The sequence below is a fragment of the Nomascus leucogenys genome, chromosome 8 (assembly GCF_006542625.1).
Source record: "Nomascus leucogenys isolate Asia chromosome 8, Asia_NLE_v1, whole genome shotgun sequence".
In the NCBI taxonomy this organism is placed as follows: Eukaryota; Metazoa; Chordata; class Mammalia; order Primates; family Hylobatidae; genus Nomascus; species Nomascus leucogenys.
This window is the reverse complement of record NC_044388.1, coordinates 18,253,076-18,278,698: the sequence shown is the minus strand read 5'-3', so window position 1 is coordinate 18,278,698 and position 25,623 is coordinate 18,253,076. Positions and strand designations below refer to the sequence as shown.

General features: G+C 36.1%; 1 protein-coding gene across 3 annotated transcripts in view; it reads left to right on the top strand.

The window, feature by feature from the left end:
* DNAJC13 (DnaJ heat shock protein family (Hsp40) member C13) overlaps window positions 1–25,623 on the top strand; it is a 119,418-nt gene that overhangs the window by 9,278 nt on the left and 84,517 nt on the right. For all 3 annotated transcript variants that reach the window (XR_004031282.1, XM_003265225.2, XM_030816826.1), the window contains exons 2-6: window positions 7,717–7,797; window positions 19,446–19,521; window positions 20,283–20,432; window positions 20,856–20,897; window positions 23,593–23,793. Coding sequence is in view for 2 of the 3 variants with exons in the window: in XM_003265225.2 (XP_003265273.1) it covers window positions 7,730–7,797; window positions 19,446–19,521; window positions 20,283–20,432; window positions 20,856–20,897; window positions 23,593–23,793 (537 nt within the window). In the remaining variant the exon portion in view is untranslated. The remainder of the gene's footprint in view (window positions 1–7,716; window positions 7,798–19,445; window positions 19,522–20,282; window positions 20,433–20,855; window positions 20,898–23,592; window positions 23,794–25,623) is intronic.

The following is a 25,623-nucleotide window of genomic DNA, read 5'->3' as shown; positions in this document are numbered from 1 at the left end:
CCATAGTTAATTTGTAGCCATCAAACATAAATTTAAAAATATTAGGTTGGATACATGTAAGGAAACAATTCTAACAATTGAAATTTCAAATACCTAAGTGGGGAATATTAAAAATGTAGTAAATAAGATTGACTTGTAATAGTATTTTGTACGAATAAAGTTGAAATAAAGACAAGCTTAAGTGTTGGGTTATAGTTGACAAGATGATTTTTAAAAATTTCATCTATCCTGATTATCTTGGTGTTTATACATATATATGTATGTGTGTGTATGTATGTGTGTGTGTGTGTGTGTGTGTGTGTGTATATATATTTTTTTTTTTTTTTTTTTGAGACAAGGTCTGACTCTTGTCACCCAGGCTGGAGTGCAGTGGCAAGATGAGGGCTCGCTCACTGCAGCCTCAGCCTCCCAGGCTCAAGCGGTCCTCCCACCTCAGCCCCCCAGGTAGCTGGGACTGTAGGCGTGTGCCATGACACCCAGCTAATTTTTTGTATTTTAGTAGAGACAGGGTTTTGCCACGTTGCCTGGGCTGGTCTTGAACTCCTGGACTCAAGCGATCTGCCTGCATTGGCCTCCCAAAGTGCTGGGACTACAGGCATGAGCCACTGCACCCAGCAATATTTTTTTCTTTTTAAAAACGTTTTATGGGAAACATAAATTGTAACAATAAAATAATAATGACAGTAACAATAATAAATGGCACCCTCATGTACATCATTCAGTTTAAGAAATATATATTGTTATAGTTATTTTTGAATGGTTAAGTAAAACTGAATGCTGATTAAATCAATAGAACACTGTACTTTTGAAGGTGAACATTCTAGGTTATACCTATTGCGTACTAGAAGGATTGAAATTAATAAAAGATTTAGAGAAAATCAAGTAATTTAATAGAATTTCCCCCCAAAATGTTGTATTAGGTACAAGAGCTGGTAAGTTCTTGAAAATAAGATATAATAGAAATACTCAAAATAACTTCTTTTTTTGGGTTATCTCATTTAGTCCTCACCATAGCCCTTCAGGACAGTTATTCCGATTTTATAGACGTACTGTAATTCAGATAAATTCAGAAACTTTTGTTCAAAGTTACGCAGCCAGTAAATGGCACTTATAAAAATTCTCCAGCCTTGGTAATATATAGATTATTAACATCACTTTAATGGAATGTTAATGTAGCTTGTTGTGCTAGTCTCTAGTTAACGTATAGCATGTGGAATGGGAGCTCTGTGATCAGTGCCTTAGTGAGGTATTCCAGGGTCTTCCCAGATTGAATGATACCTGACTACTGTACTTGGAGGACCTCTAGACTTGTCTTCACTCATTTGCCAATTATTATCTTGAAATTATTCTACCTTTCACTTTGAATGATACATAGTTGGTACATTTTCTGATCTTTGTGCATTGCCATTACCTTCATTAGTGAATTAACCTGCGTGTCTAAAAGTATCTTTATGGTCTAAAAGAGTTAATGCAGTTTCCAGACCACTTGCCATTCATTGGATGAAATGACTTTATCAAAGAGTAGTTAAGATTTTACTGAGAATGTAAAATAGATTTACCTGAAAATGTGGGTGGGCTAATATTACACTGCCAGGAAGTAGATCTCAGCCTCAGGTCTCATTTATCTGGTTAGCTTTTTTTTTCACCTAAAATTTATATTTAAATAGAGATGGGGGTCTTGCCATGTTGCCCAGGCTGGTCTCAAACTCCTGGACTCAAGTGATCCTCCCACGGTAGCCTCTCAAAGTGCTAGGATTACAGGCATGAGACACAGTGCCTAGCCAGTCTGGTTATTTTAAAAGCTCGATGTTGGTTAGAGTAATTGAACTCTCTTTAAAGAGTATCCTGAGATCATATATTGGTAACAAATTTTTGTCATTGTATGTTTGTTTTGAACACTTCGTTAAAAAATGTCCTACCCCCCCCCGCCCCCTCCCCAAGACGGAATCCTGCTCTGTCAGCCTGGATGGAGTGCAGTGGCGCCATCTCGGCTCACTGCAACCTCTGCCTCCTGGATTCAAACAATTCTCCTGGCTCAGCCTCCCAAGTAGCTGGGATTACAGGCATTCTCCACCACGCCTGGCTAATTTTTGTATTTTTAGTAGAGACAGGGTTTCACCATGTTAGCCAGGCTGGTCTCGAACTCCTGACCTTGTAATCTGTCCACCTCGGCCTCCCAAAGTGCCAGGATTACAGGCGTGAGCTACAGCACCCAGCCAAAAAATGTTTTTTAAGCTTATATAAAGGAAATATTTTGAAAGTTTATTTATAGATGATAGAATATTTCAGCTTTGGGGATTTTTTTCTTTTGACCTATGTTGCATATGGTAATTTATTTTACTGCTTAAAATTGTAGATTTCAAAGTTATTTCTAACAAGTGTCATCTATCCAGATGAAGATAATAACTGAAACTAGTTCTGAATTATTCCAAGAATTTAGAGTCAAATGATACATCTGTAATTACATGGTCAGGGTGAAGTTTTTTTTTTTTTTCCTTAAAGTTGAGGGAAGGTATTAAAAGTTTAGGTTAAGAACCTAGGGTGTGGAAGTTAAGGAGGCTGGTCCAAAGTCTGGCCCAATCACTTACCAGCTGTGTTACCTTAGAAAAGTGATCTATTTATCAGTTTTCTTGTCAATAAAATGAGAGTCATACCTGTACTGCTGTGTTGTTATGGGGACAAAATGAAATAAATGCATGGTAAATGCATAGGCTGATCACTAATATGTGATGAGTATTCAATATAAGTTGTTTAATCATTTCAGGACATGTCATCGATTTTCAGATTAGAGTCACCTTGCTTCCCCAACTTTATTAAAGGCAGTCTTCAATGGAGTTTTAAAATGGAAAAGCATTATCCTGATTTCCATTTTGAGGTTAGGCAGACGGTAATATAGCGTTGAATTATTCCATTATTTCTGGGGTTGACTTGGCTAGTTAGTGGGGTGTCTCTTCCCTCCCTTACCTCTCAGATATACCCTTACATAAATATAGTTGACGGCAAGCTTTTCAAATAGAGGAGCAATTTTCTTCCATAAAAAGCCCATTTTACTAGCCTTTTATTGGATGCAGAGTAAAACATCACTTCTTGCTTTCTTAAATATTAGAGACAGAAAATTATCAGGTTTGCAAATATTGGACATAGGAACTTGTACTGATGATACATATGAACTTCCAGAGAATTGAAGTACTACATCTTTCCTCCTACACTAGTTTTCTGTCAGCATTCTAATCTGCATCAGGAATACAATATTTATTCTAATAGGACAGGTCGTTGGTAGTTTACTTTTATCTTAATGTGTTATATCTTCTCATGCTCCTTTTATCTATCCCAATCTAAGGACTCTCTGGAGTCTGGTGCTTTCATCATCTCCAGGTTTATAGACCTTCAAAACCTTCTTGATGTAAAGTTATTTAATTCACGTGCCAAAAGGTCTGTTGGAGTTCTATAACCCCGAATCAGTGATACCTATGAGGTCATTCTTTAGGTGTTTATTTTTTAAATTATTTTAAAAAATTATTTAATAATTCTTATATTTCTTTTGTTATTGTGAGATTATTTTGTTCTTATTCCCCCCTATAGGTTTATTAGGGATCTTTATTCCTTCTGGGTCATGCCCTGTGTTTTTTATGGTTGTCATTTTAAAATCTTTATTTTTCTCTGCCTTTCATTTTAATTTTTAGATCCTTAATTTTATCAACCAATCTCCACTCAACACATTTTCTTGTTTCTCAGTTTTCCCAAGATAGGCCCTTGGTACAGAGTCAGTTATTCCAATATCTTAAGTTATAGACTAGGAATACAAACCCCATTCTTCAGTATCAGCCATTCACCTTTTCTATCTGCCTTTCTCTTCCATTGTTCCACTCTTCAGTTATATAGGGGAAAAATATCTGTACACCTATATATATCTCTCTCTCCCTTTTTTGGTGAGTCTTCAGAGATACTGCCCAGGTTTCTTTTCAGCAATATCATTTACTGCAAAAGATTCAGAAGGCAGGGATAATGCTTACTGGGTTTAATAAATCTTAGTTGGGTGCCTTTGTCATCCCAGGTATGAAATCCAGAAACAGACAAACAAAACACCACACCAACTGTCAGGACTATATTTAGCTGTCCCTATACTTACTAGTAGGAAGATGTTAGTTGACTGTAAGAAATTTCTTCTTTCTGGTAACAATAAAAGCTTCTTTAAACTTGGTGTTACTTGTGGTTCCTTTTGTTATTTTTCAAAGCATGAATTGCTGATGCCTTTCCAGAAGGTGTGACAAAACCCTATTTGGGAGTCCCTGTTAGAGCATCATGTTTGAAGTAGATACCAGAATTGCCCATGTATTTGCTGAATTTTATTCCTTCACTCAAATACTTATTTTTGAGCACCTGTTTTGTATCGGGCACTCTTGTGGCCTCTGTAGAAACAATAGTGAGCTGAACAGACAAAACTGCCTCTCTCTGGATATTCCAGTAGAATTAGGTGAATAATAAATTGCACATTAGAATGTGAAAAGTGCTATGGGGGAAAAACAGGAGTAAGAGGGAATAGGGTAGAATGAGGAGGAGGGTGGTTACAATTTAAGTAGAATGAGGAGGAGGGTGGTTACAATTTAAAACAAGATGTTTAGTGTCGGTATCCTTGGAAAAGTGACATTTGAACACAGATTTGAAGGAGATAGAGGTATAAGCCATATAAATATCCAGGGGGCGAGCGTTCTATGTAGAGTACAAAGGCTCTCGATAATTGGTAATACAAAAACAAGTAGGACGAATGAAGACAGCAATTTCAAAATAAGCGTATCTTTAAAAAAATGTTTTTACCACTCAGGTATATATCTAAGAGAAATGAATATGTATGTTCACACAAAAACTCGTATATGCTTGTTCATAGTTATATTATTCATAATAGCCAAAAGGTAGAAACAACACCCGTGTCCATCAGTTGATGAATGGATAAAATAGGTATATCCATATACCAGAATATTATTTGGCAGTATGGACCAGCATAAGCAAACCCATAGTGACAAAGTAGATTAGTGGCTGCTAGGTGCTGAGGCTGAGGTATAATGGGGGGTGACCGCTAACAGAGTTTCTTATTGGGGTGATGAAAGTGTTCCGAAAATAGTGGTGATGGTTGCAGAACTCTACATTTACTAAAAATCACCAAATTGTACACTTTTTAAAAGAGTGAATTTGTGGTATGTGAATTATGTCTCAAGCCGTTATAAAAATGTTTTTTTCTGAAAAGTTTTTTCTAATCATGTAAAAAATACTTGCTGACTTAGTATGCACAGTATAAAAAGGTATAAAGCAAGCTTAAATAAAGAATCCCAACTATTCAGTTTGTATTATTAGCACTTTGGTGTATTTTCTACAATTTTTTTGTTTTTGTTTTTGTTTTTTTTTGGTTGGGGGGGACAGAGTCTTGCTCTGTCACCCAGGCTGGAGCGCGGTGGTGCGATCTCGGCTCACTGCAACCTCCACCTCCCAGGTTCAAGAGATTCCCCTGCCTCAGCCCCCCAGGTAGCTGGGATTACAGGCGTCTGCCACCACGCCTGGCTGATTTTTGAGTATTTTTAGTAGAAATGGGGTTTCACCATGTTGGCCAGGCTGGTCTCTAACTCCTGACCTCAGGTGATACACCCGCCTCAGCTTCCCAAAATGCTAGGATTACAGGCATGAGCCGCCGCTCCCGGCCTCTACAATATTTTTTAGAGTGCGTTTCGAACTATTAAGGCAAGGGAGAAATAGCTAAGTCACAAAAGAAATAACCATATTTAACTTTTATTCAAGATGAAGTAAGTGATACAGTATTTTCAAAACCTATCAGTCTTTCATTAGCAGCCAGTTCCAACAATTTATCCTGTAAAATTAGCTAAGTTTACCTTTTTTAAATGAAATAAATGGATTCTGGATTTTATATACTGGGTTACAGTCAATGAATATTGTACATAATGTGGTTTCATTGCATGTGACTGTTAGGAGGCTGATTCCACGTGTGAGTCATCACATAGATTCAACAATCTTGATCTGTTCTATATCCTGTTCAACCAGAGGAGTCCATTAATCAAACCGCCATAGAAGTTTCTAAACACTTAATCTCAATTTCTTTACTTTCCTTGATGTGGCTTGGAAACAAACCATTTGCAACTATGCTTTGAGTAGCACTGTTCTGGAATATTCATAAAGTGGAATACCATATAGCCTTAAAAATAATTTTCTTATAGAATAATTACATGGGGAAAGGTTAACATTCTTTGAAAACAGGTTAAGCAGTACAAATGGCAATCTTGTTTAAAAAAGGATTTTTCTAAATATAAAAAGGAAGGCTAAAATGATTATCTTCAGATGCAAGGACGAATGATGATTTGCTTTCTGAACATTTTAGATTTCTTACTATGGACCTATATCACTTTTATAATGAGAAAATTGTTTTATTTTTAGAAATAGAATCTCACTCTGTCACTCAGGCTGGAGTACAGTGGCACAATCGTAGCTCAGTGTAGCCTCACACTCCTGGGTTCAAGTGATCCTCCCACCTCAGCCTCAGAATAATACCACACTACTCAATAGTGCTATTCAGCCCTTCTCTTCTGGAAAGTGTAGGAGTGTAGGCATATGCTACCATGCCCTGTTAACTTTTATTTTTTGAGAGATAACGTCTCACTATGTTGTCTAGGCTGGTCTCAAACTCCTGGTCTCAAGTGATCCTCCCACCTCAGCCTCAGAATGGCTGGGGTTATAGGAATGAGCCACTCTGCCAGTGAGAAAATTATTTTTAAATTGCCTTATTTGTAGTAGGTCCCCTTTGAAGTGGTAGTGTCAGCAAAATGGCCAGCACTTAGTAGCTCACCAAAAACCTTTTGGCATTGGTTTGAGTCTTGGAAAATGTGTTTAGGTATCCATTGTGTGCCATGGCATTATTTGGCAATGTCAGATTTAAAGCTTTATTTATTTGACATTTTAAAAATTCTATACACTGGGGATGTTGATAGAGGTCATTTCTGGTCCTCAAGAAACACAGTCCAGTGTGGGAGAGAGTTGGACAATCACAATATGATGCTAAAGGTTATGATAAAGAGTTGAATAGACCAGTCCCTGTCTTTAAAAACCTTATGGTCTTGACCAGGCGCTGTGGCTCATGCCTGTAATCCCAGCACTTTGGGAGGCCACGGCGGGAGGATCATGAGGTCAGGAGATCGAGACCATCCTCGCTATGGTGAGACCCCGTCTCTACTAAAAATACAAACAATTAGCTGGGCGTGGTGGCGGGCGTCTGTAGTCCCAGCTACTCTGGAGGTTGAGGAAGGAGAATGGCGTGAACCCGGGAGGCGGAGCTTGCAGTGAGCCGAGATCGCGCCACTGCACTCCAGCCTGGGCAACAGTGCAAGACTCCATCTCAAAAAAAAAAAAAAAAAAAAAATTAGCTGGGGGTGGTGGTGGGTGCCTGTAGTCCCAGCTACTTGGGAGGCTGAGGCAGGAGAATGGCGTGAACCCAGGAGGCGGAGCTTGCAGTGAGCAGAGCTCATGCCACTGCACTCCAGCCTGGGCGACAGAGCGAGACTCCATCTCAAAAAAAAAAAAAAAAACCCTTATGGTCTTGTAAAGGATATACGGCAGGCTGTGAAAGTGAGAGAGATCATACTACCTTTCTTAGGGGAATCTTGGGAAGGTTAAAGATATATAACATGCACTAAGTGCCCTCATATTTTTATCTTCCAGGTTTGAGCACAAAATGAACATAATTAGGGAAAATAAGGATCTGGCATGTTTCTACACAACAAAACATTCATGGAGGGGGAAGTAAGTATTCCTGTTGGTTTTTTTTTTTCTGTGCTTCTATAAAACATTTTAAACATTACTCTGTTTCATAATCTTGAATAATACTGCACAACTCAGGCTATACAGCCCTTCTCTTCTGAAAAACATGCATATTATAAATGTAAACGCTACATTTATTTTTTTTTCTTTTGACATTTCCAGTTTTCAGTATCTTTCTTGGGAGGGAGTTTGGTAAGAATTAAAAGTGACAGTCGAAAGGAAAGTAAACCAGTTAATCCACCCTCTTGTATGCTATCAATTAATGATGAGGTTATATAGTAGGAGCAGAGTGTTAACCCTACATCTTTGTTACCCAGAGACTAACCTGTCTGTAGCCAACATTTTCATATCCGTTTGACTCTCAGAGAAAATATGCCATTCTAGTGAAGTCTAACCTTTTTTTAGGCCTGTAATGAAATTTAAAAATTGGGTTTAATATATTTTCTTTGGGAGGGAGTGATGGCATTTTTTAGTAGCTTCCTAGTCAGACTAAAATGTAAGTGCTTCTGTTTCCTGTCTGTAAGATGGATGGTAATTCCTACCCTTCAGATTTTTGTAAGGATTAAATGAGGTGATACACTTTAACAAATCAGTGACCACATTATTCTGAGTCGTGCCACAAGGTAAAATGTGACACATGCACAAAGCCAGTTAAGTGTTTCTTCTCTCAACTTTTCGGTTTTTAGTTACTGGAGTGGTAACTTCTTAGGATGTGGTATACATCTGAGCTGTCTAGTATTTCTGGTTTGCATTAGCAAACTGACTATAATTTTGGAAGATTTGAGTATTTGATTTTGTTGTCTAATAGCTCAATTGTATGAACTCCTAAATTAGAACAATTGTTACCCTTTAGAATACTTGTCTCTCTTTTTTTTTTACCCCCTAGTTAGTTTCAATGAGTGAAGTCAGGGAGAAAAGTGGCATATCCAGGGTAGTATGAGTCATTTTAGTTCTTTGAATCAGCCTTAGAAAAGTATATCTTTAAATAATCCTTATTTTTTCCTCAAGTGGTAGATTACTTTGGTCATCATAATATAACTTCCGTTTTTAATATGGTTATAACATACTGATACATTCAGAACAAACTTAACTGCAATGCTTTTTGCTTTGTGAGCTTGTAAGTAACTGTGATCATCAAAAGTTTTGTTAATGTTCTTAGAGTAGTGACTAAGATTTAACAATCCTCTTTTTTCCTCCTTGTAATAATTCGGAGTACGACTGTTTGTGTGCTCTTAGCGTAATTCTTTTAGGCCTTGAGACTTGGTTTTGTTTTTATAACAGCTTTAAGGCATAACTTACATACCATAAAATTCACCCTTTTAAAGTATACAATTCAGCGGATTTTAGTGTATTCATAAAGTTGTAAACCATCACCACTGTTTTGAGAACAATTTTCATCACCTCAACTTCCCTGGAAAAAACTTCCTCTAAACACTGCGTTAGAAATCAGCAGTTAACTCCCTTTTTCCCCCTCTTTTGGCAGATGTTAATCTACTTCCTGTCTCTGGATTTGTCTATTTGGAACATCTTATATAAATAGAATGATACAAAATGCTGTATTTTCTGACTGACTTCTTCCATTAAGCATAATGTTTTCAAGGTCGTCTATATTATAGCATGTCACTACTTCATTTCATTAATGTCATATAATCTGTTGTATGGATATACTACATTTTGTTCATTCATCAACTGATGGACATTTGTGTTGTTCTTACTTTTACTATTATGAGTAATGCCACTGTGAATGTTTCCATATTTCCAGTTCTTTTGTGTATATACCTAAGAGTGGAATTGGTGGGTTATGTGGTAACTCTGTTTAACTTTTTGATGAACAGCCAAACTGTTTTCCAAAGTAGCTGCAGCATTTTACATTTCCACCTTTAATGTCTGAGTACCAAATGCTCCACATCCTTATCAACACTTACCGTCTTTTTTATTTTAGCCATCCTAGTGCAGGTACGAAGTAGCTTCTCATTGTAGTTTTGATTTCATTTCCCCAGTGATTCATGATGTTGGGTATCTTCTTGTATTTGTAGGTCATTTGTGTATCTTCTTTGATGAAATAATCTATTGAAATCATTTATTCACTGTAACTAAAAAAATTTTTATTTTACTTTTTTTTTTTTTTTTCTTTTTGAGACAGAGTCTCACCCTTAACCAGGCTGGAGTGCTGATCTCGGCTCACTGCAACCTCTGCCTCATGGGTTCAAGCAATTCTCCTGCCTCAGTCTTCCGAGTAGCTGGGATTACAGGCACATGCCACCACGCCTAGCTAATTTTTGTATTTTTAGTAGAGACAGGGTTTCACCGTGTTGGCCAGGCTGGTCTCAAACTCCTGACCTCAAGTAATCCGCCTGCCTCAGCCTCCCAAAGTGCTGTGATTGCAGGTGTGAGCCACTGCGCCCAGCCAAGTCATTTATTCACTTTTAAATTAGGTTGTCTTATTACTGAATTGTGAGAGTTCTTTATATATTCTGAATAAAAGTTCCGTGTATATGATTTGCAAATATTTTCTCCAATTCTTCAGATTTTTTTACTTTCTTGATGGTATTGTTTGGAGCACAAAGCTTTTAATTTGATGAAATCCAATTTATCAATTGTTTCTTCTGCCATTTTTGCTTTTGGTAATCTAAAAAGCCATTACCTAACCCAAACTAACAAAGATTTACTTCTTTGTTTTCTTCTAAGAGCTGTATAGCTTTAATTGCGTTAATTTTTGTATTTGGTGTGAAGTAGGGTTCTAAATTCATTCCTTTGCATGTGAATATCCAGTTGTGCCAGCATCATTTGTTGAAAAAACCATTCTTTCCACTTGAATTGTTTCGACACCCTTGTCAAAAATCAATTTACCATGACTGTTTAGTTTATTCCTGGACTCATAATTCTGTTCCGTTGATCCTGTATGCCTAACCTTATCCCAGTACCATATTGTCTTGATTATTATAGCTTCGTGCTGTTTTGAAACTTAGAAATACGAGTCTCTGAATTTTATTTTTCAGTATTATTTTGGGTATTCCTGGTCTCTTGCATTTCTATATGAATTTTAGAGTCAGTTGTTAATTTTTTTAAAAAGACAGCTGCCCGGCCTGACCAACATGATGAAATCCTGTCTCTACCAAAAAGTACGAAAATTAGCTGGGCATGGCAGCGCTCCCCTTTAGTCCTACCTACTTGGGAAGCTGCGGTGGGAGAATTGCTTGAAACCTGGAGGCAGAGACTGCAGTGAACAGAGATCATGCCACTGTACTCCAGCCTGGGTGACAGAGTGAGACCCTCTCTCAAAAAAAAAAAAAAAAAGGCAGTTGACAGTTTGGTAGGCATTACATTGAATCTGTAGATCCATTAGTGGAGTATTGCCATCTTAACAGCATTGTCTTCTGATTCATGAACATGTGGTGTTTTCATTTATTTACATCTTTTAAAATTTCTTTCAACAGTGTTCTGTTGATTTCAGTGTATACACCTTGAATCTTAACTTCTCCCTGAAAGAGTTTACATTTTCCAGATGGTGATAGTTATCATTTCATTGGGTTATATACATTATTAAATGGCACTGAGACTTTTTATTATACTTACCTATTTTATATGGCCAGTTCTAATCTAGGTTTAAAGTACTCCTCAGCAGTGTTAATGTAAAAAATAAATGGCCAACATTAAAATTTTCTGTTGTTTCAGAATAGTTAATTGAACCTTGTCTCTAGAAACATGTCTACGTACAACAAATTTTTTGTGATTTTTGGGATTTAGGGCCTCAGTTTTAAGAGACTCCATGCCTATTTCCGTGTTGCTAACCTAGCCCCAGCATTTCAGAAAGATGTTATTGATTGTGGAAGTAAAGATGAATAAATATTTTTTCTTCTCTTCATATGCCAAAATTAAAGATAACCTGTCCAGGTATTCCCCTTGAAGATATTTGTGTGACCCATTTCTGTTACCTTTGTAGTAGTTTTCATTATACCTCACTTTATAGCTGCTGAATGCCTTCATTTAGGGTCTGTGCATCATCGCTATGGATGCCTTAGCTAGCAAAGTAGCTTCTGTGCTTTTCATTTTTCCAACTTGTATAGACATAATTTAATTATATGTTTATTCTGGGAGGAGCAAGAAAAGGAGAGTAGATTCAGGGGGGAAAAGGCACTTTTCTTTCATGAAGGAGAAAAATTTCTGTTTTGGCCTAAGTAAGCCATTTCAGAGAGGAAGGAAAGTTCAGATGTTTCAGTTAAAGCAGAAGTGCAGATTCACTATGGAAAAACTTCAGAGTGATATTCAAGGTACAGGTTCTCAATTTTTTCTGGATAAAAATTTATAAGTAAAATCTACCTGTGGATCACCTTAATATTGCATACATTAATTGTAGCAAATGCTCTGAATTTAGAGTATCATTTTGATATCTAAACAGGATTTTCACCTCAATGCATTAGGATATATAATGATCAGTCTATGAAATTCAATAACAGAAGCTCACTACATTCATAGTCTCTGTAATAACTGGATACAAGAAATTGAGAGAAGTGCTGAGACAAAGGGAAGCTAGTGAATTTCTAATACCTTTCTTCTATGTAGGAATGGAGTTCTACAAGAGAAAAGATATCTTTTGCTGCCTGGCATTTACACACCTCACCAATCTTCATAACCTCCAGGAATCCTGAGGGGTTTTTTGTTTTTTTTTTTTTTTCCCTTTGCTCTTGACCCTGCCAGTCTTTAAAACTCAGATGAGCTGTCCTTAATTCTTTTGTGTTTTCTTTGTCTAATTTTTTGTGACTATCAGGCAACCTGGGACTTGAACGTCTCTTACCTAGAATTGCAAATTGGATCATATCTCCTTCATCAGAATCTTATGTTTTACACATAATGTTGTGTTCAAAGCTAGCTCCATCTGAGCTGGAAAAGATATGGACATTGCATCATGGAATTTAAGGCCTTAAAATACTACATTTCATGGAATGCCCTTTTATTTCTTCTAAAGCTCTTACTGAGCTTTTAGGACAGAAATTTGTGGAGTATGTCCTATCCATTTCTTCTTTTTCTTTTCTGAGGAGTACAACTTTGTATCTGAATGAGCCCTCCTTGGTGAAACTGATGTTTCAACTGAACTTTTCACTACAGAGTATCCTGGCAATACAACCAGATGAATGATCAGTTTGCCCATTAATTTTGTTCTTTGTTTTGAATATGAATACACTAAAGCAGTCATGGGCCGGGCGCAGTGGCTCACGACTGTTCCCAGCACTTTGGGAGGCCAAGGCTGGAGGATCACTTGAGGTCAGGAGTTCAAAATCAGCCTGGCCAACATTGTGAAATCCCATCTCTACTAAAAACACAAAAATTATCTGGTGTGGTGGCACACGCCTGTAGTCCCAGCTACTCAGGAGGCTGAGATGGGAGAATCGCTTGAACCCAGGAGGCGGAGGTTGCAGTGAGCTGAGATTACGCCACTACATTCCATCCTGGGCAACGGAGCTAGATTCCATCTCAAAAAAAGCAGTTATGGCTACTTTAAAACATAAATATACTAATTATAATTTGTTCAGTTATTCTACTGGAGTTTTGGGATTCCCCACTCTCTTAGTCAACTAGTGGAATAATAACAATAGGAATAGCTAACATATATTGGCTGTTACACTCATTAGCCAGGCACATAAGTGCCAAGTACTTTACATGGATTATTTCTTTTCTCACATTATGAAGTAGATATATAGTCATGTACTACATAACATTTCCGTCAATGATGGACTGCATATATGATGATCCCATATGTTTAGATACACAGATATTTACCATTGTGTTACAGCTGCTTACAGCATTAAGTACAGTAATGTTGTATACTAGGAGCGATAAGCTATACCATGTAGCCTAGGAGTTTAGTAGGCTATACTATCTAGGTTTGTGTAAGTACAAAACTAGTAATTTACATACAGAATTTTGGGAAGAAATCTGTGATAGTCACATAATGGTGAAGTCACCTAATGACGCATTATCAGAATCTATTCCCATTGTTAAGCAACGCATGACTGTATGTATTATCCATATCTTTCAGTCGGGGAAACCAAAGCTTAGAAAAGTTAAGGAAGTTATCAGATAAAATACAGCTAGTGAGGAGTCCAGGCAATGTGGCTGGCGTGCTTAACCATTAAGCTATAGTGCCTCCTTTACCAATGCTGACCATTAATCTCCTAAGAAATGTTGTAGGTCAGTTATCCTTAATTTCATTATTAGATGGACTCAAATTTTAGTTCAAGTTACTGGATTCTCAAGCTTTTAATGATAAAAGGAAAAATCCTGGGTTCCATGAGTATCCTAAAGGCTTCAAGAAATTGGTGGCCAAAACTTGTTTTAAAATGGCCAAGGGAACTAGGATATTCAGCCTAGGAAAAAGAATTCAGATGGAAGGTCTGACTGGCAGAAGAATTAGGTATGCTCCGTGTGCACCTGAAAGACAGAACTTGGGCCAGCAGGTGAAATTTGTGGGGAAGTAGATGTTGGCTTACTTCTAGGGAACAGTTGTCAATATCTACAATACTGGGACATGAATAGAATTGCTTTCAGTTAAGATATGTTAGTTCCCTTGCATCAGCCAGTGAACAATTATAACTAGCCAGCCTTGCCTACAGTATTATAAAGGTTTATGCTGTGTGTTATGAGATCTAGAGTGTGTAACATAAAAGCTGTCTTCTAACTTTGATTAGCTCTGTTTGGCTTCTTTGAAGCCTGTTGGCGTAGATTCTCCACTGAAGGGATTGAGGATCTTGAACTTTAAAAGTAATACATGTACACAAAAATTTTCCGATGTCAAGAATTTGAGAACCATTATTTTATAGTAAACATAAACTTTCTCAGTTTACAAAAATGTTGAATTTTCTCTATTATGATAATACTGAATTACATGGATTTTCTGTGCAGAAGAATATAATAGATGTTATGATGGTGACCAGTATTTTTGTAGTATCTCTGTTGACACTATTTTACATGCCTGATTGATACAAGCTAGTTAAATACTCGAGTCAGAAATTAACTTTGAGACAATGACAAGAATCTTAGCTCTTATTACTCTGAAGTTTATTTCAGATGTCTGAATTAGGTAACTAATAAAATGTTGGGAGGAAACTGAGTCTTTAAAGGACTCTTATTCACTGTCATATTATTGAACCCAGCACAGTGTCAGATACTCATTTAATACATTATAGTACCTAATACAGTATCTGACCTAACACATTGTTTTTTTTTTTATTTTGCCTAAAGAAAATATGTAAAAAAATCATGTTATAAAATACCTTATGTAAAAAAAAAAAAAATCATGCTATAAAATACCATAAAAAAAAAAAATGTTATAAAAATTTCTTGGTTTTTTTTTGTGTGTGTCTTTTTCAAGATGGGGTCTACCATCTTGCCCAGGCTGGTCTCGGGGCTAAAGGGGTCCTCCCGCCTCAGCCTCTCAATATGCTGAGATTACAGGCGTGAGCCACTGCACCCGGCCAAAAAAATTGTTTAAAAGAGGAAAGCAGTATTCATAAGAACTAGAAAACTTAAGAATGCTGTAACATTTTTATTTTCAGGAATTAAAATAATTTAGAAGTGTTTTAATATAAATTAATATAAGTTTAATCTGTCTGTTAAAAAAATATAAGCATCACCTTATCAAATCCAAAACTTGATTACATCCCCAGCTTTTGCCTGAGTGGTTTTCCTGTTCAGATGATCTTATCTCCACCAATACTATCATTAGCACTACATTTTTTTTTTCTTATTCTTTATCACCAATTTCAGGGGGAGTAAAATGCCCCATAGATAAAGCAGTTGCCTCAAACACTTGTATTTCTTTAAGCAGCATTTGTTTCCTGATTCTAAATAACATACCTAATGGTAACATAAATTATGTTTCTTAATAAGCTGTTGTATTACAATAAACTTGTGAGTTGTGATAACTTAAGAAATACCTACTTCTTGTAGGCATTTAATGATGTAAGTTTAGTGCCTGAATAAAAAGAAAACAGGTACAGTAGGTAAAGTCAATATGAATATTAATTTTTCAGTTAGGGGGCAAGGTCTTTTTTCTGATGTTATACTATGAATTTAAAAATTGGTGTAAAATTACTTGCTGTCTGACATTCTGCTTTAAAGGCAAGAGCAGGCTAATAGGTCATAGATTTGTATGTTGACATATTTTTGGATAGATTGTTTTATTTAGCTATTAAGCATTTATTGGAGTATCTACTGTAGTCAATGCTGGGTACTATGGTAGGAGTTAGCCTCAAAGATGAAGATTTGTGCCTCCCTGAATCCGTGGAGTCTTTGTCTCTTCTTTAACTTGGGACACTGTTGACTTAGTAAAAGATAAAAATCTTTTATTTATTTTTTTTGAGACGCAGTCTCATCTAGGCTGGAATACAGTGGTATGATCTTGGCTCACTGCAGCCTCCACCTCCCGGGTTCGAGTGATTCTCCTGCCTCAGCCTCCTGAGTAGCTGGGATTACAGGCACCCACCATCATGCCTGGCTAATTTTTGTATTTTTAGTAGAGATAGGTTTTCACTATGTTGGCCAGGCTGGTCTCAAATTCCTGACCTCAAGTGATTCTCCTGCCTCGGCCTCCCAAAGTACTGGGATTACAGGTGTGAGTCATTGTGCTTTGCTGATAAAAATCTTTTAGCTGTAAATGTTGACTAATATTCTACACATGCGAGACATTTTAGAGATTTTCATCTCTAAATCTGTTATCTAAGGGGGCTTTTTAGAAAATCATTGAAAGTTTAGTTTTGTTATCCAGGGAGGCTTTTTTGGTAATCTTTGGAAGTTCAAGCTTGCTTATAAAGATGTCTTAAATGACATAGAAATATTTGCCCCATCCTTAAGCGAAGTTCAACAGCCACTCTAAAAAGAGGAGCAGCATGGGGAGTACTTAAGGGAATGTGGAGGGGAAGGGAATTCTCTTAGGAATTTTTTTTATTAATAGCTTTCTTAGGATGGCTTTAGAGCTCAATATTTATCTGAAAGATAGCTCCGTGTTTACTAGTTGTGACAGTACTGTGCTGGGTCTAGCGTGCATACAACTCCAGGATCCTTTTGCTGAAGGATCCAGAATGTGATCTCTCCAATATGGTAGCCGCTAACTACATGTGGCTATTTATTTAACTTTAAATAAAATGTAAAATTCAGTTGCCTTAGCCACATTTCAAGTGCTCAATAGGTACACTTGGCTCATTGCTACCTTATTGCAGGGGCCCCCAAGCCCAGGTTTTTGGCCTCTTTAACAACTGGGCCCCACAGCAGGAGGTAGGCGGTGGGCAAGCGAGCAAGCATTACTGCCTGAGCTGCATCCACCTCCTGCACATGAGAGGGATCTAAGTTGTGTGCTCCTTATGAGAATCTAACTCATGGCTGACGATCTGAGGTGGAACAGTTTTATCCTGAAACCATCCCCCTGCCTTGTCCATGGAAAAGTTGTCTTCCACAAAGCCAGTCCCTGGTGCTAAAAAGGTTGGGGACTACTTCCTTATTGGACCGTGGAAATTTGCCATATCAGAAAGTCTTTCTTATTGGACAATGTAGGTCTAAAATATTGTCATCTCAAAGTTCTTTTGACAGTATGCTCTAGATGACAGAATTATATGAGAAAGATATTAGAAGAGGCTTAGGTGTGGTGGAGAAGATTGGTGTAGGATTGAAAAGGATGTTTTCTTAGCCAGTCCTCTAAGACTGTACATGACACCAGCAGTTACATTTGGAACATTTCAGGCATTCTTTCACTTTTTGCTCACAGAATAAAATAAACAAATTCTGTAGTTTTATTTCAGGATTATAAGGATTTTCATGTTTGACTTTCAAGGTGATTCTGAAAAATAGTTTGTGAATTCACATCTCTTATTGCACATTTGATTTCACTGTGCAGCTTTTAAGTCAAAGACTGAGCAAAATCTTATTTCTTTGTTCCTATTAATTGATTAAGCCTTTGAAGTTTTGAGCCTTTTAAGCTCTTGAGATAGCTTGTTTACTTCACCAGTCCCCTAACCCTCACTCCACTTTAAAAAGAAGCAAATGACTGCTTTTTTGTTAGAGGGAAGTGCTATAATTCTTTAGTTTCTCACTCCACTTTAGACATGTAGAGTTAGGAAAAAAAGCACTTACAATGTAGCAATACTTTTCTATATGGATATGTGGTAAAGATTAATAAAATCTATCATTTCCTTTTTACCTAAATGGAAATACCTTCTCATGTTTATAATATACTGATTTTAAAAAATAAGAGAAAAATGAAAATGTGAAAGATCTCTCTTGATCTTAATGGGAATACTTTTATTGTATTACCTTTGAGTCTGATCATGGCTGTTCGTTTAAGTTATTTATGTCTTTTTAGCATATTAATAGTTCAAAGGAAGAAAACATGATTCTCTCCGTAGATGTCAAAAAGGCATTTGATTTAACAAGCATTTTTGAAAATTAAAAAGATCTCGTATTAAAATACAAATAGATATTTCAATAAATATAACAAATGATGTTAATAGATTTTTCTAATATTGAAGTTTTACCTAATTGGTCACGGCGTATTACTATTTTAAAATGCAACTTGATTGTTACTGCTAATATTAGCTTTGAAAATAGATTGGTGGTTTTTTTTCTTATTGTATTGTCTTTTCAGATTTTAGTAGTAGTAAAAAAATTGAGAAGCTGTTTTTACTCAGTTTTCGGCAACAATTTAAGGAGCATGGGAATTACTTGGTCCTCTTAGGTTTCTTCTGTCTTGAAATCATTTAAGCCTGGTGCTTTTGGAGGATGTAATTCTTTGCAGCTTTCTTAAATTCTTCCATATAAGGGTTGATTTATTCTTAATTTTCAAATTTGTCAGCATAGAGTTATATACAGCATTTTAAAAAACTTTTGGTTGTGTGAATTCTTTGTTTTCCTTAATTTTGTTTTATATATACTAATGTTTTATCCATTTTAATATTTTATTTCCAAAGAACTAATTATTTTGCTTTAAATAAGTTTTTCTAATTCAATTTCCTTTTATGATTATGAATTCCTCTCTCTTCTGAAGGATTACTGATACCCAAATGTTTTTTCTCCTTCAGATATGTTACTTGAAAGGAAATGAAGTGAGAAGTGAAAACTGCTTGTTTGTGGTGTAGGCTTCCTACTTCTATAAAATTGCAACACTGAGATGTAATAGGTAGTTGCTTAAGTAGAAACTATTAAGATTCCAGGATATGGCTGTGACTGACCAGTTGCCCCAGGCCATAGCTTTTCCTTCCTTTCCATATGGCCTTGTTGTAAGGGTATTTTGAAAGGATTGGTATGCAGTGTTTTTTGTTTTTTGTTTTTTAATAAAACTTTCCCATTTAGGATCTTTCAGCATCCTCAGCTGATGCTTTGCCAGCTTGATTGCATATAAGTCATACTTTTCTACTTAGATATCTTAATAGTTCACAGTAAAATGAGTGGGTGGGTTTTAATAAAAATAACACTTTCGAACATTTAAAAAGGTGAGAATATATAACTAAGCTATATTTAGTCACCATTAATCAACTAACACATTTCTATGTATTGAAATGTTTGTTTTGTGTTATATATATTTTCTTATAAAATATCTTTTTGTTTGTTTAAAACTAAATTTAAGTACTTGTTTTCCTTTGTAGGTATAAGCGTGTCTTTTCAGTTGGAACTCATGCGATTACTACATATAATCCCAATACCTTAGAAGTAACAAATCAGGTAATCCTGTTAGGTGTTTGTATGAACTCCCTTTGAATTTTAAAAGCCAGGCTGTGACCATTACCCTCCCTTAAATCAGTACTTGAAGATAGAAATGTCAAATCTGAAAGAGATTGATGTGCTTACGTAATACTCTGATTTGGGGACCAAAAATAAATAATAAATAAAGGGGAGGGGGAGAATACGCTTATTTCTAGGCTCTCAAGGGTATAACTTGATGTTACTATTAGTTGTGGCCACCTCCTTTATGTAAAATTAGTAATTTAGTTCTCTATAATTTATAAAGGCTTACACTTTTTACTGTAATAAAAGCATATATAAGTCATGAGTCCAGTTAGTATAAAATACTTGTCATGGGAGTAGGATTATGTGTTTATAAAGGCAAGAGTAACCTGAACATTTATAAGTAAACATATTCAAAGATATTCTGGCCTATTTTAATTCCAAATTAGGCGTGTTTCACAAACTTTTTAACAAATTTTTAAGTAATCATAAAATTTCACTTCCCAGTTCTTGTCACTTTTTAATTTTAATTTCTTTGGATTAATGTCATCATTAAAATAGGAATACATATTGGATTTTTCTGACTTAAAAGCCTTTTAAAGAATTTCTTTTACAGAATTACTGTAAGACACAATTTCTAGACTCTATTTTGTAAAATTTTGCTGATTTAATCAGTGATTATGAAATTAAAGTGACAAAAATAAGCATTACATTTTAGTGTATTATAGTAGCACTAGTCAAAAATTTTTTTTTTTAAGTGGCCTTATGGAGACATTTGCAGCATCAGCCCTGTTGGAAAAGGACAAGGAATGGAGTTCAACCTCACATTTCGTAAAGGCAGTGGAAAAAAGTCAGAAACTTTAAAATTTTCTACAGAGCACAGAACAGAACTTCTTACAGAAGCATTGGTAAGAAGATTTCATGTTCATAAACGAAATTTCTTTCTTCTCTTTTTAAAACGAAGTAGTTACATAGAAGTAGAGAAATTAATGTTCTCTGCCCCTGTACCCACTATGATTATTTTTTCTTACCTTTAACTTGACACTGTGAAACGTTCACTTTTCTCTAACAGGCTGGAAAATCTTTTATATTTGAAAGTTGATTAGTTTTTTTTTTATTGCATATGCAGGAGAAAGCATTATATGTTTATCTTGTTCTTCAATAAGATTTCATACTCTTTTTATTGAATATTCTTAAACTGTAACTTGAATAACAGTTTTTAGTGTCCAGGTTACCAAGTCAGGATTTTACTTGCTTTGAGTAGAAGGGACTGAGCCAAGTTTTCCTTACCAGTCTGTTGTCATAAACTGTGGTTATGTTTTCTCTTTCAGAGATTTAGAACTGATTTTTCAGAGGGAAAAATCACAGGAAGGGTAAATATTTAACATTTATTATGTATTTTGTTCAAATGTTGCCCTTCATTGTAGAAATCATTTCATAATCTGTGTGTTCCATTTGTAGCAAAGCTAAAGGGAAAAGAAACAAAATTGTAATGTCTTCTGATATCATATGATGTAGTTTAACAGGAAACTCAAATATGAACAGTTAGATTTAAGAATGTTGATACTGGTAGATGGGGGAAAAAAGGCAAAAAATCCTTTGGAGCATTAAAAGCAACACTGTAAGCATTCAGGTAGTCCTTATACAGTATTCCAAACAGTAATACCAGAGAACGTCATACTGCTGATAGTGCTTGTTGGAACATTCATTCGTTGTTTGGTGTAGGAGTTTCTTATTTCAGAAGTATTCAAGTTTTAAGATTTGGGCATATTGAAACTGTCTTCTTACATGTTCTTGGACTGGATCTGGCCTGTACTGAAGCTTGGCATGGTGCACTGACAGCTTTGGAGGAAGCTGTGGTAGCATATCAGAGTCGTCTTAACTTTCCCAGGCCTTTTCCAGTAACGTAACAGCAGCATTTAAACTAAATCAGAGACTTCTGGGAAAGAGGAACAAGAGTGTAACCTTTTTTCACTCTCTTGAAATATTAAATTTCTTCCCATTAGCAGGTATTACTTTTATAATGGAGAAAAATAATGCTTAAATTTATAGAACTGTCCAGAACCCTAGCTTCTGGCAAAAGGCAGGAACTAAATTCTGATATGCGGGCAGCACCATTCTCCTGTCTGTCTTAAGCCCTCATCCTTTCTATGAATATTCTGCTGCTTGTTTTAGCATCCCAGAAACCTCACTAATTTCAACTCTAGCAATTGGCTGGTTGCCCAGCAGCCTTTTAAAATAGTTTAATGGCAACTGGCGAGCTGCTTATTTCTTGTTCCTGATGAGCCATGGTCAAATTTTTATAAATCATAACTTGATGTGCTTATTTTAATTATTCTATATTGGCAGGTGACGTACCTCATCTGTTTGGGAAACAACTGCTTTCAAAAGCATTCTTAGAGTTTTTATATAAGCTGTCTTTTGTACCAGTTAACTTCAGCCACTTAATACTTTTCAAAATCTTGTGGTAGAAACAGTACCTCTAGAAGATTGCCCAAAGGATAGTTTACCTGATTTTACATCAGGAGTAAGGGGCTCAAAGTGACACCTGTATCGTCCTAAAAACAAGTTTACATTCCACTCCAAATGCTGTGCTGGCTAAAAGGCACTCTTCTTACCTAAGCTGAATTTGGCTCTTAAGACCTCCATTTGCCCTAGATATACTTCTGAGTCAGGGTTTCTCAAAGTCCTTCTTGGTTGGCCCCTGCAATCCTGAGGGATAATGATGTTTCCATCAGCACATCTCATTAATGGCAGTTGTTTATGAGCTGGGGGGAATGGAGAATATCCTGTATAGTGGTCTTGAGACATATAAACAAGTATAGTTTGGAAAGCTCCACGATTTTTGTGCCCTGCCTTCTACTCCCATTCCTGCAGGAGAGGTGTGGCATTGATTGATCTTTTAGTTCAGAATCAAGGTTCTGTATTCTTGGATTAGTGCAGGCCCTTTGTCTGTCTGCATAATTACTTTTATGGAACTATGTGTGTGTTTGATGCATAGTTCAGTAATATTGAGGAGACTCGATGTCCTGTGAAGGTCATTGCTGACTTCAGTGTTGGGATATTAGTGGAGGTGTTCATTACTTAGTGCTTAACTCTCTTTTCTGAAAACCTAGAAGATAATTTCTTATTTCAGTATCAGAAATAGTTGTACTCTAGAGCAACCAATTGATTTTTACGTTAAAAATTGTAATTGACCATGTATCCCACTTTATATTGATGGGTAGAAAACTTTACGGTGTTTGGGTGGGGGAGAGGATACTCATTTCACATCTGAAACTTTGTTATCCTTATTTTCTCTCTGCTTCAATTTTCTTTTATTTTAAATTTATTTTCTTCTTCTGTATCGCATCATTTTGCTTAGCAGCCTTGATTAAACCTTTTTTCTTTTTAAAGACTAAAACTGGATAGTAAATGGATATTGATTATTCCAATAATTTCTGACACTCAGCTACTTTAATTTGTGAAGGAATATTATCTAAATGGAATTTTACTTGCTAATATGATCAAACATCTTGAAGATAACTTTCCAATTGTGTGATTACAAAAGCCTAAGGTCAAATGTAGGCCTCAGCTTTTTTTTTTTGTATGTGGAAATAAAATATACATTAATATACTGAGCTGGTTCAGGTTGTTTAAATTGAATATTGCAACTTCCCTGAAATGTGACTTAGCTCTTTTCGGTATTGAACTTGGATTAAAAGAATCCATCAAAGAAAGTAGATCTTTTTTTCCAGTAAAACTCTTTCAGAATACATTTCTATGTAGGATGTCCTCTTTTTTCTTTTTATAAATTTACATAGAGTGGCTTAAAATAGCTTCACAAAATATTGTAACCCAAACCTGTTGCTAATTAAAAAAGAATGTACTGTCTTCAGTTAATGTGAACATTCTTAAACACCTCCAAATAGCTAAAATTAATCATATTTTTAACACTTTGGATAGTAGCTCTAAATATTTATGATGACAATTAGATTTTTGGTTGTTTCAATAGTGACTGATACATTAAATTTTATTTTATATAATTTTATTTTATGAACCTAAAAGTAATACTGATTCTGTCTCTAGAGATACAACTGCTATAAGCATCACTGGAGTGACTCAAGAAAACCTGTAATTTTGGAAGTAACTCCAGGAGGCTTTGACCAAATTAATCCTGCAACCAACAGAGTACTCTGTTCCTATGACTATAGAAATATTGAAGGATTTGTAGATCTCTCAGATTATCAAGGAGGATTTTGTATACTTTATGGAGGATTTAGTAGATTGGTAAGTACTATTTAAAAAAGAAAAAACACTTTAAAAGGGACACGACCATTTGAAGGAAAGCAAAGCTTTTTATACTTCATTTTGAAATTTCACGTGAGTCCTCAGGAAGGAAGTATAAGAGTGCAGGTTTTAGTATCAAAGATACCTGAGCTTGAATCCCAATTTGCTGCTTTCCAAAATGAGGAGAGTGAGGATCTGGTGAGATAATTTATGTAAAATGCTTTACACACAATGGATGGCTTAGTACGGTAAACAGTGACTACAGTTGTTATTTTCATTGGTATTACTGTCATACCAAAAAGTTTCTAAGCTTTCTTTGAAAAAGTAATTTAGGCCGGGCGCGGTGGCTCATGCTTGTAATCCCAGCACTTTGGGAGGCCGAGGCGGGCAGATCACGAGGTCAGGAGATCGAGACCACGGTGAAACCCCGTCTCTACTAAAAATACAAAAAATTAGCCTGGCGTGGTGGCGGGCGCCTGTAGTCCCAGCTACTCGGAGAGGCTGAGGCAGGAGAATGGCATGAACCCGGGAGGCGGAGCTTGCAGTGAGCCGAGATTGCACCACTGCACTCCAGCCTGGGTGACAGAGCGAGACTCCCTCTCAAAAAAGTAAAAATAAAAATAAAATAAAAAAAGAAAAAGTTATTTAAGCCTGGCATGGCAGCTCACACCTGTAATCCCAGCACTTAGGGAGGCAGAGTTAGGAGGATAGCTTGAGCCCAGGAGTTTGAGACCTGCCTGGGCAACATAGTGAGACCTTGTTCTGCACAAAAAGGAAAAAAGAAATGGAAAAAGTAATTTAAAATCACTTACTTTTTGAGAGTCTTTCACCCTTTGCCTAGCTGTTTATAATCTGAAATCTGAGCATGCATTGAAACTTCAATTTGGAATTCATTGCATGTTTTCGTTCTGAAATTCAGAATTATATATAAGTAAATTATGGGGTATAACAGAAGCTACTTAAGATGCTGAGACCCTGTTAATCAATAATGGAAGCTGAAGTATAGATAACTTTTTTTTTTAAGATATATCCTGCCTTTCTGTCTCAAAGATGTGCAGTAGAGAAAGTCTCCAAATGGAGAGACTCATTTGAACTTAATTGCAAAATTCCTTTCTCTTGAAAATTTTAATTCTTGTAGCTACCTTAGTGTTCCGGGAATGCTGCTTCAATTTTTAGTGTTTTGTAGATAAAATATCCTTCTGTTGGTAGCAGAGCCAAAGCAAGCATTGAACTTTTACATATATAAGATAGTAGATGTTAGCAAAAGGGAAATAAACAATGATGGGGGCTAGATAATCTGATGTAGAAATATAGTTTGTTCTTCATAGTTACAGGCCCGTTTTCCATCTTAGATTTTACTCTTTCCCCACTTGATGGGTACCATCCTAGTTTCCCTCATCTAGGAACATATACAGGTAAACCTCTGTGGGTTACCTCTGAGCAAAAGATGAAGGCCCTTCTCCCAGCCCAAAGCGTGCTGTCTTAGTGCTATCCATAGACTGTCTCTTCCCTGGTCAGTGGTAATTTGGAATGCTTAACATCTTGTTGGTAAACACCTGATTACAAGAATATGGCCTGTCAGGCCTTAATAGGATAACTGTATCACAGTAATTCAACCAAGCGATAAAATGGAATAATAAGGTAAACATTAAGGATGAAAATTTTTTAATACTCTTCTTATTGCCAACATTTTGTATTACTTGGTGGCAGCAAGAAGTTTTCATTTGAATTAATCCACTTTCTCACTGTAAGACACTAGCTAAAATGAATCAATTCACTATAAATATGGTACTATACCAGATTTATTCAACAAACCTTTATCTAATACCT